Raw genomic sequence first — 18,093 nt, 5'->3', positions numbered from 1 at the left:
AAAGAGATTATTTGTTCAAAGATTCTGATATTTAACTTCTTAAAGCTCTGTTTCATCTGGTTATTGTCTTTTAATTTGCAGTTCTGAAAAAAACTAAACCGTTAAATCATTTTCCCCTTTTTATGAATCCTTCAGGACCCAGCCAGAGCCCGTGTTTGCAGAGGAATCCGAGGAGGATGAGGAGGCCGAAAAGGAACCAGAGTGGAAGAAACGCAAAATCTGAGGCGCTTCAACAGCAGCTCATTTTAAACAGGATCGCTGACAGAGTGGGCTTGCGGTTGGATATACAGCACCACAAGGTCTCAGGATCAATCCGAGAACACTGAGTTACTGTCAGAAACCGTGCATGGGAGCATCAGTTAAATGACTAAATTTTACAGCCTCTGTCCTCCCTTAGTTTTTTTTTTTAGCGTGTATGTATTTATGTGAGTGTTTTTTTTATTTTATGTGGGTAACACATAAATGTGGAGGCATTTTCACTGTGCAAGCACAATATAATTTTCTACAGGTTTACGTTCCTCTCTTTCCAATTCATCAACCACTAGAAGCTTTTTATGTCCGTTTTGATTATATAGACTTTATTTTCATCATTTCTGTTGTCCTCTCCTCCCACATCTCCAGAGTTTGCTAATGCCTCATAAATCGACTCCAGACTTTGCGGTCTGGGCTGTTCATCAGCTATGAAGAACAGTTTTCTGGTTTGTAAGTAGTAAATTCTGAAGACGTACAAACAATTCCAGCCAGTTGTTTTTTTTTTCTAACTAAAGTTTACAGTTTTTAAAGCTGTACACTTTCCCTGGATGTGATTCAGCCATCTGCTAATTTAGGTGTTTTTCTACATACTGTATTTCACCTTGAAACCTAAATAAAATAATTTGTATTCTCTTGTCAGATGGTGATATGTTTTATTTGAAGTGAAGTGAACTGATGGATCTATTTTTACCAGCTGATCAAAGGAATACTTCTGCCCAAAAGTTTTTTTTTTATGAGGCGCTTGGCTCAAACCCTCAGATTTACTGTACTGTACACTCGGTGTTTTGATTCACTGCTTTAAATAAAGTTTTTATAAGCCACTTTTTCCACAATTATTAAATCTGTAAAATTTACTGCAGGTGCTGCAAGTTCTAATTAATTCTAATTCAGAATAATCTTATTTCCAACCTTGAGTTGCAATCATATTCTCAAACAACTACTTTCAAGGTGAATAATGAGCTTTTACGCTCATGCTCCAGTACAAAATTGTGTCATATTTCTAGGGGCACTCACTCCCTTTGCAAAAATAAATAGCAATCTGCATAGCACACCTATAACACAGTGGCTCAATTTGTCTGTTTTCTCTTTGAATCCCTTGAATGACTTGTACAGTGTTTTAAAATATTTCAACTGACAGAGAAAACCACAACATTCAGAGCTAATGAAACCCATGTTTGTGTCCTTTATACATCTCTGGAATGCAACTTCTGCCTACAGCAACAAACAATGTGAGTGCTCTCGTTAAGTACAGCTACTTTGTAACGAGAGAAATTTGAGTCACATGGTTCATTCTTATGTCTCAATTTAGAATTTTACCAGCAATTTAGCCAACCTCTAAGCTCTTATATGGTAAAGACATGGAAAGTCTTCAAAATCCACAGCCGTCATTTAGCTGATGGTTCCACTCAGCGACCGCCAATGGGTGAAACTTTGTCGGTGAAAATTCCTAGCCAGCCAAACTCACAAGCAGATAATCAAATGTCTGAGTGTCCTGGCAAACATCCTGAGGCTATAAAATGAAAAAGAGACAAAGACATACCAGGGCAAGAAATATGGAAGGACTGAAACAATGACTGATGTTTTTAAGAGCAACTAAAGTGGAGAGTTGAGAGACTGGCTTTGTGGGAGAGAGGCTGACGTCAAGCTCGTCTTGAGAAGAAGAGTTCTCAGCCAGCAGCAGGAGGTGAGGAGTGACTGCTGTTTGATTTAAGTGGGACGGTCAATCTACCACCATGGGATGAACCAGTTGACTTCAAGTGGGAGCATTTTAAGATACAGACCTGTTAAAGGGTCAGTTCATCCAATTTACAAAGAAACATGTTCCTACTTAGAGTTCCTGTAGTGGTCTATCTATCTAGTTAAGCTACTTCTGTGCTGCTGAAGGTCACAACTAGTTTTCATTGGAACATGTTTCTACTCAAGAAAGAAAGAAAGAAAACTTTTTGTGCGGTTTGGGGGACCTGACCTTTAACTTTGTTAACAAGCAACCTTCAACTACTGTCGGCCCCAGAGGTCATGTAGGACAAATCACACTCAACTTGACAGGAATAAACAAGTAGGACCCCAAAGGGCAGTATTTCAGGTTTTTTCTTTTTGTCAACAAATACCATCAACAGACCACAACTAAGAAGTTGGTTTGTCTTTCAACACTTCCCAACTTCCATTCCATTGTCTGTGGCTTTTAATAACAAGTCTGCTGGCTTCTACTGAAGATGCACATTGGTTAAACCTGCCTACCAGACTTCTTTTGCCAAAAGGGTGCGGCAGCATTTACAACATTAAGATATCATCACATTTTAAGTTGATATGGTAAACTTATTTGCAAGGAGTTGCTTCTTTACACATCCAGCATTTACAGAGCGACATTCACTCGTGTTTCTGGCCATCTGGTGAATGAAAGTCTAATATTTACCATTTTTTTACTCATATCTCAATTTATATTTGGCTCTTCAGCTGCAGGAGAAACCGCTCAGAACAAATATAGCACCAATCTGCCGAGCATCAGTGAAATCAGTTAGAGAGGCGTTTGCACAGAGCCCAAATGATGCTAAGAGACAACATCTGGCAAAAGATACAGAAGTATCCGCTGCCAGACTACAGAGCAGCTTCTCTCAGGCTGAGACGCTCCTTAATTCATCCTCCACTGTATGAAATGGTTTGTCGTTATTTTCCGTATGTAGCATAAAGGAACTAAACTCAGTTTCGTTTTACAACCCTGATGTTGTAAAATGACAAATAAATGAACCATTAACTTTTAACCTTTAAATACTCCACTGTGTTCACCAGGTGCCTTTTGATACTAGACGGGTAGCATGCATTTTAGAGATCTGGACACAACACTAAAGAGGACAATGAAACTGAACCTAAATATTAACGCTGTCTGCCAAGAAATCCAAAAATTAGCTGAAAGACGGTACAACACTCCGTAGAGCTGCAGTTTTCCAAAGTATAAATATGGTGTCATGTTAATGGTTAGTATTCAGAGGCCGGAAATGCTTTGGAAATGAGATTATGAAGACTTGTGAGTTGGTATTGAAAGAATTGAGACTTGACTTGGACTTGCCCCCAAAGACTTGAGACTATACACGCACCTCGAGCCCCTGCTTAATGACTCACTGTCTTTACTGATGCCATTTTCTCGTCACCATTTACATATCTTCGTTGCACAGTGGAAACATTCTCGAGCGCCTTGATTTACAGTTCAGCGGCGCTTTACGGCTATCTTTTGTTTACTGTACGACCCTGGGCTCGTGTTCAGGAATGCAGAACAGGAGGGGACGCCACACTGTAGAGGCCACCTCTCAAACCATCGCCACAACAACCCAAATTTTCATCCTCAAATTTTACATGATGCTTGTGTAAACATAACCCAGACAAATTAGCACCATCTGGCACCGGTGCGTTATTGTACATGGCAGAATACCAGGAGACGTTCTCATTTGATAGAAACAAGTTTAATTCTGTAAAAAGTTATAAAATGAATATTGTACAAAAATAAAGTTTGCCGAGAGCTTTGGTTCTGTAACACGAAACAAGTGAGACGACATGACAGGTTTTTCACAGAGGCGTCAAACACAACAAGGAGTGAAAACAAATCCAATCCTTTCTTCAAATATTAACACTGAGGATTCCTTCTCATCTTTACCTTTTGCTTGTTTACCTTTGCATCGAAACCAGAGGACTAATCGCCAAGGAACAGTTGAGCAAACAGTCGTGAAGATGAGAGGGCTAGTGGTCACAGTTTACACACATTAATGTATGGTATCGAAGAGTAGCGAGGCGGTCCGAGGCTTCTGGGAAGTCTCCTAACTGCACATTCTCATCTGGAAAGGCTTACACACGAATCAGTTGTTAAAGGGGAAGATGATCCAATTGATGAGGTATGCTATGATAAAAGCTAGAGTTTTTTTTTCCTCTCTGTGTAGTATTTGGCCTAAATTCAGCTTGATGCAGTGGATTTGTTCTGTGTGCAGGGGGATTACACAGTAAAGCTGGCTTGCTTATTGCTGGGTGGGCACAGATACCTTGGTCCCTAATCCGTGCTAACATCAAGACCTACACGAGGGCTCTCTTTGTTCCACTTAAAACGATCCTCTCGCAGGGTCTCGGTGGGCACAGCAACATGCTTCTAAAGAGCTTCCTGGATGTATATTCCCATATAGTTTAAGGATGCACTCGGCTGAACAAGTTATTACGTGCAGAAAGCATGTTGAGCCTGCCCATCGTCTTTTCCTCTGTAATTCCAAAACATTGTCTTTTGTCGAATCGTCTAGTCTTGAGATATTTACATCGGTTAGCGATGACAGCCGCTACAGTAGCTAGATCTTCCTTAAACTGCCTTCAACAAAATGCCTCTGCCAGTGGGGATATTTGGTTAAGACTCATGTTAGAGGATCACTTTCAAATCCCCTTTCAGGGAGTAAGACCTGTCTGTCAGAGTCGAGACAGAAACACAGGCAGTCCTATGAACTTTAAAGCCTATTGGGACAGTAACCGTTGCAAAGCCTTTGCGCAGACTTGGTGCAAAGCCAGAATGAGGTTTCGGGTAACGTGCGCTGATAGGCAGGCATTCTAGCAGCTTCAGTACTCTGTGTCACAAAGGATGGATCCTCAAAGGCACCTACTGATCCTCAGAAAGACCACTACTCTCATGATGAATTGAGATGTCAGTTAAAAGGTGATGTGACATTAAATCTATTCTGGATCAGTCATTTGAAAACAGCAGCAAAGAGTCGTTTGCCTCTTTGAAAACATACAGTATAAAGATGTGATAGTTGGATGAGGAGTCTACACCCAGGTGCAGTAAGGAGAGAGCGATCCCTCCTGTCTAAGCATGGTCACACTGGGAAAAATGAGGTGAAATACCTAAAAAAAAAAAAAAAAAAATCTGCCCTGCTGTCCCTCTAGACGCTCCAAAACAACAGATCAATTCAATCAAAAATCTTCTATTGGTCCCCTCCTCTGTGTCTCTATCTACCCTCCCATAACTTGATAGTTAATGATGTTCTTTCGGACTCATGAATTGAGAAATCCTGGAATCTAAGTGAAGCGAATAAGCATTATTAGGACGTGTGGTTGAGTGTTTAGCAGTTCTGGATCACCGTTTTAGACTTTACTTGAGAGAAATGCTCCACTTTGGCACCGTCCGGGACAAACAAAGCTTTTAAATAAATAAGAAAAACAACAATTTCTTTCATAAAATGGATTGAAATAAATAACAATAAGTTAATTCCATCTTAATAAATATACCTCTTACACACATGTGTATATATATCTATATATATATGTATGTATATATATATGATTGGATTTTATGTAGATCCGTTGCACCAAAAGTCTTTGCTGAGCTCCGGTGTGGTGTTTGTCATCCCTTGGCTCTGAATGTAAATGTCAACATCCAGACTTCGCAGTGGAAGTGATTTAGACTGCAGCTGAATATACTCCTCAAATCTCAGCGTTCATCTGGAGTCTAAGGAGCCAGCAATGGAAAAACTGACCTTCCTGGGAAAATGAATTCTTCTAGAAAAACAAAGCCAACTCAGTCAGAAGTTTTCTTCGCTCTCGTAACAGTATCGTTTCTTCTGCAAATTGGTAAACACCTCAATCATTTCTGCATGTGTCAGGGTTTCTGAAGGAATGAGCATGGACTGTCGAATTTAAGTACAGTTTGCTTCTTCAACAGCTGATCCATCCTCTTTCAGGTGGTCTTTTTATACTCGCCTGTGTCTCCTTTGACAACTACTGGCAAAAATTAGAGACAATACACTCCATCTTCGACCTCGTATGCCCATTTCCAACAGTGACCCCTCCCTTTGCAGCGCAGGCTTATCGGGGTGATCCGTAGTTCACCGACGCTGGTCAATGTCTGTCATTTTGTCGAATCTATGTGACTTCCTCAGACACAGCCACACTTCCTGGCTGAATGCTTCTTCAGTGTGTGATACACTACATTGTCGTCCAAGAAAGATAAGTCATCATCAAAAGCGATTGGTCGACAGCAGGTGCGAGAGGGCGTGTCCTTGTCCAGCTTCTTGTTGTGTGTGAGGTTGTTGAGGATCTTGTCATAGTTGGTCTCCGCCTCAGCGCAGGGGCCGCTGCAGTACCGGAAGATCAGCTCCTCTTTAGTCTGGTAGCCTAGCCCCAAGTCCGTCACGTTGAGGTGGACCTCCTTGAGCAAGCAGCCTCGAGTCTGCACCGATATCCTCTCCCTCCCTTTCTCGCCTCGCCCTCCTTTACCACCTCGACTTCCCCCTCGCCCCCGACCCCGCCTCCTGTCGCCATGTCCTCTCCCCTCGCCTCGCGTGCCTCCTGTGTTTGCTGCTCCCCTCTGTCTCTGCTCCCTCCGTCCCCTGGAGCCCCCTCTGGGATCTGATGATCTTCTGAGTCTCCCAATGGTAGCCTCGATAAAATCCATTACATCATCATATTGCTCCGGATAGGGACCTGTGATGTCATCTGAAAGATACAGGAGGAAGATTCACTTATAAAAATGGTATTAAAATAATAATTCAATCATTGCCAAGGACATGACAGACATGTAACCTCAACACGGCGATCAGTCATTTACTGCTTTAAAAGATAAAATCAAACTTTAAATATCCCTGTGGGAAAAAACTAATCAAACATGATAAAACTATGTGAAAAATATATAAACATTGCACAACTGTAAACTTCAGGAAGGAAAATATGAAAGCATGCAGGTAAAAAAATATCTTTTTGATGGTGGACAAAAATTCAATTATGTGAGACAAAACAGATAATAAATTAATGGAAAAATAACAAGGCAAATTATTGAGAAGCACAGCCTCAAATGTATATTAGCCAATAAATCAATAAGTATTGGAATCAACCCTAAAACTCAAGTATCGGTCGGGCTCTTATACGCTTAAATGCTTTCTTGCTGAAAGTTTGATGAGAAGATTCTATTTGTTAAATTTGAAGCTACAGCCAGTAGCTAGTTACACTTAGCTTTGCTCAGCACTAAAACTGGCAACCTGCAAAACAGCTAGCATGGCTCTGCCCAACCGTAACAAAATCCTCCCTACTACCACCTCTAAAGATCCCTCATTAACATGTTACATCCTGTTTGTGTAAATTGAGGTGAGGATTATGTCCTGGACTCCTCCTTGGCTCTGAGCAGTAATTTCCTGGAGTCTCCTTTGCTTGCCTGGAAACTGCTGAGACTGCTTCCAGTCTATGTGATATCAAGCTAAGGGCATGATAAGAGTGATACTGATCTTGTCATCTAACTCATCTTAATTCTAAACCAGAAAATGACTTAGAATACTTCCCAAAACTCTTCATTTAACTGCACAGATGCAGATATGAACGTACCATTCAGAACTGAACAAATGCAAAGCTACCTGATGAGTTCAACACTACATCCAGACTGAGACACTGTTGCTGACCGTTTAGCCAGCATACGCACGGTAAAAAATATGTGCTGACACAAATGCAGACAATGTCCATAAATTTGGAGAATTGCACAGATCAGAAATGGTGCGTGCTGATTTATAGATTAGTCTCACACGCAGGAATGCAGAAAGCAGTCCAGAGTTGTTCATATGGACGTGCAGGTGCCCTGCAGTAACTCCTTCTAAGATGGCTGTTGGCGGATGAGTTGGAGGCTGAAGGTCAGAGGGTGTTGTCAATTCCATTTTGTGAATTGTTGTTGTCAGAGAAGAAGAATTTGTTTACATCTGTAATGATGGAATGCAGGCAGACTTGGTTTTGCATGCTGCCAAATTAGGTTTCAGAGTCATTAAAGGTTAAGTTAACCCGGTTTGCTTTCACACGCCAATTGCCTGTATCTATGCAGAAGGTACCGACCAATTACACCACCAGGAGAGTTGTTGTTTTTTAGTCATTTAAATATTTCAGGGATGTACTTTTAGTATGGAAACCAAGACTTCAAAGGCCGAATAAAAGGAAATCATATGTTATGAGTCATTACATGAATCAGATTGGGGTCTGCTCGAAATTCAAAACATGCACCAGCACAGCTCTCCGCCATCTGCCGTGAGGAGCGGAGAGGACCGACTGAAAGTCTTGGGCCCTCCTGTGTTACATGTTGATTCTATTATGGAGTAACATCGCTCCTCCTCCAACGCCTGCAGGTCTGCTCACAATGAATTACGTGTCATGATCATGAAGACATATTGTTCTGAAATGAATCAATCGGTCCAGCTCTGGTTACATTATCTATGTGTGTCTCTGCGTGTCAGTGCATGGATGTGTGTCAAGTAGTCAGGGCGGCTGGGTGGGATGTCTGGCAGGTGGTGTTGTGGTTGACACGGCCTCTCCGTTGCAGTGTCACCGATCTCTCCTCTCTTACCTGCTCCTCTGGCAGCGCACATGCCACCTGATCCACCTGCGCTCCACAGCTGATTGGGCCGCTGCTCGTGTATCAGGTGAGCCCAGGCCAATCTGTTTAGACACACCTGCCCTTTGATTTAGACGCCTCCTATTGTATGTGAGCTGACAGGCGGGGTGGCTACAGCGTGCACCTGCTGACAGACCGGACTGGCAGCCGCATAATGAGTGATTGATGGTGCAAACTGTGCTGTCATTTTGCACAGCCAATACTACCTAATTAGGTTTTAGTCGATGCAACATACAACTTTGGTTTTCTTTTAGCATGTTTGTTGGCTGAACACTACATTATCAGTCTCCTCGTGCAGCTCCTGCATGCAGATTTTAGTCTTAAAAGGAAAAACTCCTTTTTTTCTAATTATGCACAAACCAAATGATCCATCCCCTTTTGGAGCTGCGTCGTTGTTTACACTATTAGTGCATGGTTAATGGTCTTGGGTTACAAAGCAGATCAGTGATGTCACCACGGTCCAAACAGAATATGAGGTGGCAGGACAAACATTTGTCCAAATGTTCCATTCCTTATCTAGTTCTTGGCCGCGTCTCCTTCTGTGTGAAGATGATACAGTGTCACGTTGGTCCAAACAAAATAAATTCCTGCCCACTGTCGCTGTTAAAATGAACATAAACACAGAACTCGCACTAGATGCTTCAAACTTTCCGCCGTTGTCCAGCCTCTGCCATGGAAATTCCTGCGACTCGGTTCACACTGCCGTCCCTAAAACATGCCATGATTTCTGACTTGTGGCAGATGGGTAAAGGTCACGGGTCTCTGAGTTGTGGAGAGGCAGAGGTGAACGTAAACAAAACGAAGAAGGGGGAAACGTGGAGGGTGACCTCTGGGATCGGAGCTGTTCTTATTCATGCTGCTGGCTTGTTTTGACATCTGTATGATGTAATCCACAGCAGCAATAAAAAACATATTAAGATCTTCTGTCTGATAACCTGCCAGTCTGACAGCCTTATCAATGTAGGACTCTCCAGTGTTGGCTCAACCCACTGGATATCACTTTACATGCTGTTTCTCAAGTGTAATTAGTCAGGAAAGGCTAAATTACTAACTGTGATGTTAGATTTCACTTTTCCCTGTATGACTGAATAGTTTGTTGCATGTAATTTCATAGAGGTTTGCACAAGCAGCGCAGATCTGTGAAGGGACCCCCGTGTGCGCCAATTACCCACCATTCAAGAGGCCATCACGGTGCCTGCACATCACAAAAGACTCTGTTTAAACATGCTGTGTGCCTTACATTGATCGTCCATCGAGATCTCCTGCAGGTTGTGGTCTTCGCGCTGGAACGTTGGCTCTTCGTCCTCCAGAGACAAGGACGCAGAATCACTGTAGCTGCTGCGGAAATTAGTCCTCTTGGCTGGCTGAGTGTTTTGGTAGAGAGGCCGTGTAGCGACAGAGCTCAGGAGCAACAAACACGTGGCCAAAACATCCCATAACTTCATCTTAGACTCAGTTCCTATGAAGAAAGCTGCAAAAGATAAGAGAGGGTGTTTTATTTGAAACCGATTGGAGACAAACTAAGATGCATATTGATAATAATCTGAACACACTCACAGTCCAGTCATAATGTAGGCCAACTCTCGTTTATAATGAAGACAGCAAAGTGTTTGAAACAGTGTGACTCATTCTGTATTAATAACTGTGTCATCATGTCAAGAGGCTTTGATCTTCACTTTGTCTCCATCTCATAGTGGAGTAAAATCTCCCAGAAAATTCCAAATCAATAAATCACAATGAAAAATACCCTGCAATGTACAGCGTAATGTCAGTACAACGACAAATTATAGAAATCAAATACAGGAAGAACGGCAGAATAATGCGTAAATGTGTGCGTAAAAGTACCGTGGTGTTTGAAAATAACGAACATTTTGTGATTAATCAGCAGCCTGCTACTTATTCAGACCGATCACACGATACATTCATGTTGTTGTGATACCAGGCGAGCTCTCGCTACTTGTAATGAGGCTCAGAGGGTGCGCCTCGCACAAAAAAATGCGTTGGTTAAAGCACGCACCAAAGCGTGTTGGCAACGATAGCCTAAATAATGGTGTGAGTTGGCCAGATGGCGATCCCCAAAGCTTACGTGACTGTGTCTAATGGCATGTTGAGTCTGCAGTAAACCTAAACAGCTATGCATGGATAAATACTGGGCTTAAAATGCCGTGCAAAAAGTCCTCACTGCTGTTTTTTAAAACGCGCGAGTTGAGTTGCCATTTCAACGAAAATGACTGGAGTGAGGCTCGTTGCGCACAAATATTCAGAGGATGCGAGAATGTTTTATTTTATACTGAAAAGATAAAAAAAACTAAATGCTTCACTTACCTCAAATATGGCCCATGCAGACCAGAAAGTCGCTTGGCTGTTGGTGTTAAAATCCAAACTGAAAACGCGACTCATTTAGTGTCCCGAGCTGAATAAGCTCCACGAATCTGTCAACAGCCACAATCGAGGAAAAAAAAAAAAAAAAAAATCTCCTTAAAACGAGTTCAAACTCGGTGTGTGTCTTGATAGAAAAAAATGCTGAGACACCGCACCAGGTGTGTTTTTCATACTCCGATCCAGCGCACCGACCAAAGCACGCGTCTTTCCACACTTTAGAGTCCAAAGGTAGGTGTTGAAGAGAGCGGACCGAGTGCCACTGCGCCTCACGGGGTACAGTTGCAGTCGCTGATTAATTGGATGCTACGTTTCCACGTTGGAAATCCGAGAGAGTTCCACCATCTCCGACTGAAAGGAGTCCAATGAAGACATCAGCGTCTCCCGCGCATAAGCGAGGCGCAAAAGGTGCAATATCTGTTTCCCAGAGTGCGAGAAGCTCTAGTCTGCCTCTTGGGGGGGTGAAAAAAAGCTGTCAAAGCGCCGTTATATCCACAAATGCGTTAAATGTTCATGATCGCCAACATCTGACACTATCTTGACATGGTAAACAACACAGATGAGGGTATTTATTCTCCATTTTCTCCTGGTTAGACACTGCTTATGTAGCTCGAAGAGTTTTCCACACGCGTTGTCCTCATACTGGACTGAAGCGGGACAGATGTCTGCGCATAACACCGCACCGGGCGCAGAGGGCAGTTTGGAGAGATTTATAGTTAAGTGCGCTCTGACGTTTGGGGCAGTTGGTGTCCGCCCCTCTTTTATATACCCCCGCAAGAGCAAACAGTGAGTAACAGAGGTCCACATATCTCTTCCAAACCACCCCTGGAGCCCCGTTCGGAGGAGCGCAGTTTTCAGATGTCTTGGGGATTATGTCACACATCCTGATGTCCTCGGATTAGATTTCAGTATGCGGAATGCGATTTGGAGATGTTCTGTTGCGATGCATGTTTCTAACCTGATCTCCGAGCTCTGCGCAACGGTGTCAAATTGCGTCTGATGGCTACACACATCTCAAATTTAAGAGACCCACTTCACTTGCTATTTACTAGAATGTATTTGTAAATAAGTGAGGCGAGCATTTAGGGCACAGTGGACACTTTAATAACCTATATGTATGCGTTTAAATCTATCTCGTTCCAAATGTATTGCATACGAATGTGACTCACACACACCTTGGAGCATCTGGTCATTCAATGAGTGGTTTCTTGTCAAGGTGAGCCCGGGGCAACACCGCTCCGGCTACAAAAGAAGGACTCTGAACCGGCTATGATGTGGCACCTGAGAGAGCCTTCCCATCAGCCTGCATGATTTACAAGCTACCTTTCATCTTCTGCAAAAAACTGGATTCCACAAAAAGTCAACGCAGCGCTTTAAGAATTAAAAATCGTTTTGTGTTCATGTGCCAGAGGAGACCGCCTCCTTCCAACAACTAAACACTTGTTTTTCCAAGAGGCTTTCTGGTTTTAATTTAACACGTAAAGTGCTGCTAAAGATGGCTGTTCAATAAAAGGATAGAAATCCCAGCACTGACACTCTAAATCCGCGCTGACTTATCTGTTATTCAGTACTATTAAGGCTGTATTTGTTTGCCAAAGGGCTGAAACTTCTTGTCAATGCATGTTTTCTTTGAAGCATTTATGCGCGCCCTGCCCATTAAAGTATCTGCATGAAGCCAAGTCTTCATTGTATGGATTCCTTTCTGTCATGTTCCCACATGGTTTCATTGTGTTACCTGACAGCTGCTACTTTTGTCACGACTTCATACCATTTGCTTTTGTTTGTAGCTTTATGGTAATTTATAGAAGTTCCAGACATGACTTAAACCACAAAACGTTTGGTGTGCTTAAGTTGTCCACATTGAGTCACATTTTGCTTCTAATATTGAGACGTGACCTGGATGTACAGTATATGAGCTGTTCTGTCATAACTTGACGAGAGTGTCCAGTTCCTGTGATTTAGGTGTTGCAGCGATCCTTCACATCAGCAGTCGTAACTCTCTCTGGCCTCACTGAAGGGGCACTGCAGCATCACACCACTTCAGGGTTAGTCCAACTGCAGCATAATCGCTCAGTGTATTTCTACAAGTGAAATAAAAAACAAAACAAACAATTTCTTTCTTAGCTTTGGTTCAAGTGGAATATTAAACTGTTCAGAAAGTGGCACTCCACGATGTTTTCCCTGCCAGTGCATGCTGGGATAGCCTCCAGGCTCCCATTTACTCTGAACAGGAATAAACAGGTAAAGAGAATGAATGAAAGGAAATCTTACTGAAAGTATACAAACAAGCTCAAATGCATAAATCTAATGTGAACTGGCAATGCAGTGCATTATAATGAAAGACTGAGTCATCTGAAAGCAAAGCCGCCGCTGTCAGCACTCTGTGTTACTTCAAGGTTATGTGAAGTTCATCTTGCTACTTCAAGTGAAGTCGGAGAAATCGAAATCTGCTTCCACTTAACTATGTCTGGCGTCAAATTTACCTACTTAAAATAACAAATCTATTTAAGAAGTAATCTGTTATAAATTTTTCTCTTTATTACATGTTTTGTTCTTTCTTATTTATGTGATTTATCTATCAAACCCCGATAGACTTTAGTGTATACATCAAATGTATTTGAATAAGCAAAGATGTAATATTTCTGAAGATATAATGAAAGTACATGTACTGTTACAGTCAGATGGTTTGTACATGGAAACTGCTGTATATGGTAATATTTGGAAAGCATATTGTATACACATGCATACATTACATCTTAATTAGATTTTAGTGCATATGCTGTCGCACACTTACCTTATGAATGTTTTGAAAATCACATCAAGTGCATTTGTAGAGGAGTATGAAAAAGTTGGCATTACAGTACAGTACACTAACTAACGAGTGATTTTAAATAATCACTATTTTGGCTCCAGCTTCTGTTTTTGTCGGCAAACATGAATATTTTCAGTTTTCTTATTTTTCACTGACAACAGAATATTTTTATATAACCCCCTGAGCTTTAAGAAACCGTGGTGGACATTTTACAGGCCAAGAGATTAAATCGGGTGAATAATCGGCATATTAACAAATAATGAAAATAATCATACCAGTTACATCTCTGTGACGATAGATTTTGTCCACATGTTGTAGCGAGCAAAGTAATTGCATTGGAAACGGTAGTTCCCAAATGTCAACCCATTTGCCAGAATAAATGTTCTGCAAACCACTGCTAGGTTTAAGCACAAAAACCACTTGGTTAGGGTTAGGAGAAGGTTATGTTTTGGCTTAAAATACCTGGTTTTGTTGCCACAAAGATGGCTGGAGATGTTCCGACATCTTGTCAAAAATATGTGGCTTCTGTTGCTGCAAACAAGGCTGAAAATCGTCCTGAGGTCTCCTTAAAAATATCCAGTGATGTCACGCTTAGAATGTTCTGTGGTCACTGGCTTGGCAGCCCTCTCGCCTAGCTGTAATTCCACCATCGGCAGGCGTGCCCTGCCGATATGATAGCTCATAATGTGAACGTGACATGGGATGTACAGTATCACAGAAATGTCGATATGTTACGTGTGACATGTTCAGATTTGAACATACGAGTGGTTTGCAGCAACGTTTACTGCAGGGATGGATCAACAAAATCGATGCATCGATTCTGCGACTTTCCTCATTCTTCACTATGACGATTTGTTTGGGATTACGAGGGAGCCTACATTTGATTAATGGCTGAATAACGGCAGCAGATCTCACAAGGAGATATTTTTTTACACGTCACCGCGTGTGACATCTCAAGCGGGGGCACAGCCTCGCTCAGAGAAAGGCCAGACAGAGGCTATATTGTGTATTGATATCTGCAGCCGTGTCACCAAAGGATTCCTCTGTGACTCTTCTCTGTCTCATACAGGCAGAGCTGTGAAGATAATGGTCACCAAAAATAGAACCATCCTACAGAGTTCCTTTATGTGGGGAGCGCTGCGCAGTCTGAGGGGTGTCATAAGTCCCCGGAGCTGAATACTTGAGTGACTATAATAAATATTAATTTGTTTGGAGGAGAAACATGAGTAAGCTGAACGAATCACCACCACATGGGGTGTGAGGAAGAGACTCGTCACTCACACAGAAGAGCGCTCTTTCATTATTTGTGCCACTGCTGGGACAAGCACCTCAATTTTTTATGTCTAACCTCCACAGAGCACTGACAGGCCCTCAGATGGAAATAACAGACTCCCCACAGAGTTTATATGAGCATATAATAATTCTCCGACAAACAATCTCGACCACTGCAGCTGGTGCGATTTTATGTAGCACTGTAAAAAAAGTAATCTGAAGCAAATGTCTCACATTTTTCTTTGTATTTGCGTCTCCTGTCGTCTTGTGTGTACAGTATCCCTTGATAATGAGTCATTTGGTTTAAATCATTGTGTTTCAGATGTGACAAACGATAGATTTATGTGTTTTCTGCCTCTTGATTCTATGAGTCACAGTTGCATGTAATATGCAATAAAAATGTGGCAGCTGTAGGCTTGTTCAACATGTTTCACTCCAACTTCACAACGTCTTCTTTGATGAATAAAAGATTTCAACACAGCGCAACTCCCTCAGGAAGACGACGCCATAAATATAACCCGACGATACAAACAAATACTGACATATTCATTTAAAGCATTGTTGCGGTCTGGATGATTAACATTTTCAGTTCCCAACATCTCAAGACATTCTCAGGGTAAGATGAAACAACTTCATCAGTGTGTGCTTGTTAACTGTAGTTTGCGCCCACTATCTTTGCACATCTGTTGTCATTTTGAACATGCTTTTAAACTGTCTGTGTAATTTTCTCCCTCACTATGTATGAGTGTATGCGAGTAGTGAGCGTATTGTAAGCTTATATTTTTCTATCCTTCTTTGTGTGTTTCTAGTATACTATATTATATTGTTTCTAGTACAAATATCCAAACTAATAGGTTAGTTACAGCACAAGGTATAGACATAGTGAGCTAAGAATTCATTGCAGTAATACCTTGAGTCACAACTGAAGAAACCGAATAAACATCACAGAACAACGCAATTTCATATTTTGTTTATACTTGCAGGACCCTTCCAAGCTTCAAACACTGTTTTGGGGACTGCTTGTTTTTTCAGTTATGAAAGTACTTTATATCAAATAAATATTTCTGAGTTTGTATTATTACCTTTTTAATATTGTAAATACTAATAAGGTAATACTTTTCTGATTTTGAATTTATCTTCCAAAATTACATAGCGCATCTTTAAAACCCTTAAATCTTTTGAATCCTATTCCAATGGAATATTTTTACATGTGTTTTACCTGCTCACTAACTTAGGATATGATTCAGTTGTGTCTTAAACTTTTCGAGTACTGTTAAACAGAGTCAAACCGTGCAGATTTCAGTAAATACCGTAAATAAATAAATAAATAAACAAACAAACACGGCAAATAAAAAAAAAAAAAGTGTTCTGTTTTGAAGCTCGTTGTTAGAAACATGAAGCCAAAACAAGTAATATGCTGAAATAGCTCTTAATTTGTTGTCCTGCATTAGATAAGTTGATATTTGTGGTGTGCGTCTAACTAATTACATGGTTGTTCGAGTGAAAAGAGCAGTCGGCCAGCATGAACATCAGCATCTGGCCACAACTGTAAAATATGAATTACAACACTGAGCTAACACTGCACACATCGAATCTATTCATTGACAGTTTGATGAAAAGTATGTCGACAGTTTGTGAGTGTTGAGAGTGTTGTGTAGATTTGTTTTAATATTGCAAGCTGAATATTTTCAAAGGTGGAAAAAATGGAATATCTTCACAACATCACTTCAAAATACGGTCCTAATTTATTACAGGGCTCTTTCATTTCCTGCCATTGGAGCTCAAACCTCATTTCACAGGGTTTTTGGCTTTAATGCTGACCAGGCCTCTGGCCTCTCACTTTGTATTCTACATGTAGTTGTGGGCAGAAGTGCCGGTTGTCTGCCAGTGTGAGCTCAGCTGTCAGTGGGCACAGAGCCCCCGGATCACCCCCTTGGCACAGAGACGCAGAGACAGAGAGCAGGTAGTCAGAACAGATACTGAAGGATCGGCATAGCTTTCAGCTGATCCATTAGGCCATGCTACGATTCAGATGTGGCCCTCTGCCAAATGCCCAGCCATTGTGGCATCCAGTGCAGTATTTCCATCTGTTTCTGTCATTGCTCAAACATTAGTATTTGTTGGCATCGTTCTCACGTAGATTGTATGCGTGCGAAAATATGCGCTCGCATAAGTGTGTGTGTGACTGTGCGTGTGAGCGAGTGTGTGTAAATGAGATCACTTGGTACTATCAAAGTGCAGGCAGGACTATGACACTGTTATAAATAGAAGGGAGGAAGTAAGGAAGGTTAAATCTCTCAGACACAGATACTAAATGTGTACAGGGGAGCCATTTAAAAACCCACATGTCCTTTTAGACCCATCTCACTATGTATATATGCATTATGTACATTTTACAGGGTTCAGAGTGTGGCATGCATATTAAGCTATATTGCCTGATAGGGAATAACTCTCTAGGGTCAATAAATGAGGGTTTAGCTTGCTATAGCTGCATACTGTGTGAACAACTTATTATTGGCCAAGGGTGAATTATCACCCCATGAGCAAATGGGAATCCAGTAAGCTCTCTCCCACGGACCAGTGACTTCATTGGGTCATGGTGGAAATGATGAATTCAAGGTCCTTCGTTATTGTTGTGTAAAAAAGTTATTGCTGTGTAAGCATTTACGACACTGCTGCTGCCTGCTCCTTAGACATAGATGGACACTCTGAGATGCATCTTGGCTACTGCCCAAACCCTGAATCTGTGTCCAGCTGTCTGCGGGACAAAAGATGGATTCAAGTAAGGAATTTCAGAGGAAATGTATGCGTGTATCATGTATTGTATGGTAGGCCATATGTCCCAACATCCGCATAACACTATGCTTCGAGACACAGCAAGGGTGTCTGTGGTTGGACTGATGAGAGCTGGTCAATTAATTCGCTGCCTGCCCTCAACAGCCTGCGATCCCGACCGCTCATATCTACCTGCCGTGACTTTGACCCCTGACTTTCG

General features: G+C 41.7%; 2 protein-coding genes across 4 annotated transcripts in view; one reads left to right on the top strand and one right to left on the bottom strand.

The window, feature by feature from the left end:
* Positions 1-891, top strand: part of wdr70 (WD repeat domain 70) — a 41,983-nt gene extending 41,092 nt beyond the window's left edge. Inside the window, exon 18 of the mRNA XM_084383546.1 lies at positions 136-891. Within this exon, the coding sequence (XP_084239672.1) occupies positions 136-223 (88 nt within the window). The 3' untranslated portion in view covers positions 224-891. The remainder of the gene's footprint in view (positions 1-135) is intronic.
* A 2,824-nt stretch (positions 892-3,715) lies between these two features.
* The window catches only part of gdnfa (glial cell derived neurotrophic factor a), a 48,440-nt gene continuing 34,062 nt past the window's right edge, over positions 3,716-18,093 (bottom strand). For 2 of the 3 annotated variants that reach the window (XM_084383553.1, XM_084383554.1), the window contains 2 exons: positions 9,876-10,106; positions 3,716-6,708 (listed from right to left, as the gene is read on the bottom strand). In XM_084383553.1, coding sequence (XP_084239679.1) covers positions 6,149-6,708; positions 9,876-10,106 — 791 coding nt within the window. In that variant the 3' untranslated portion in view covers positions 3,716-6,148. Of the gene's footprint in view, positions 6,709-9,875; positions 10,107-10,960; positions 11,129-18,093 lie in introns of those variants that run through there. The other variant, XM_084383555.1, reaches the window with a different exon arrangement.

The sequence above is a fragment of the Pagrus pagrus genome (assembly GCF_965226575.1).
Source record: "Pagrus pagrus genome assembly, chromosome: 19".
In the NCBI taxonomy this organism is placed as follows: Eukaryota; Metazoa; Chordata; class Actinopteri; order Spariformes; family Sparidae; genus Pagrus; species Pagrus pagrus.
This window is presented reverse-complemented; position numbering and strand designations above follow the sequence as displayed.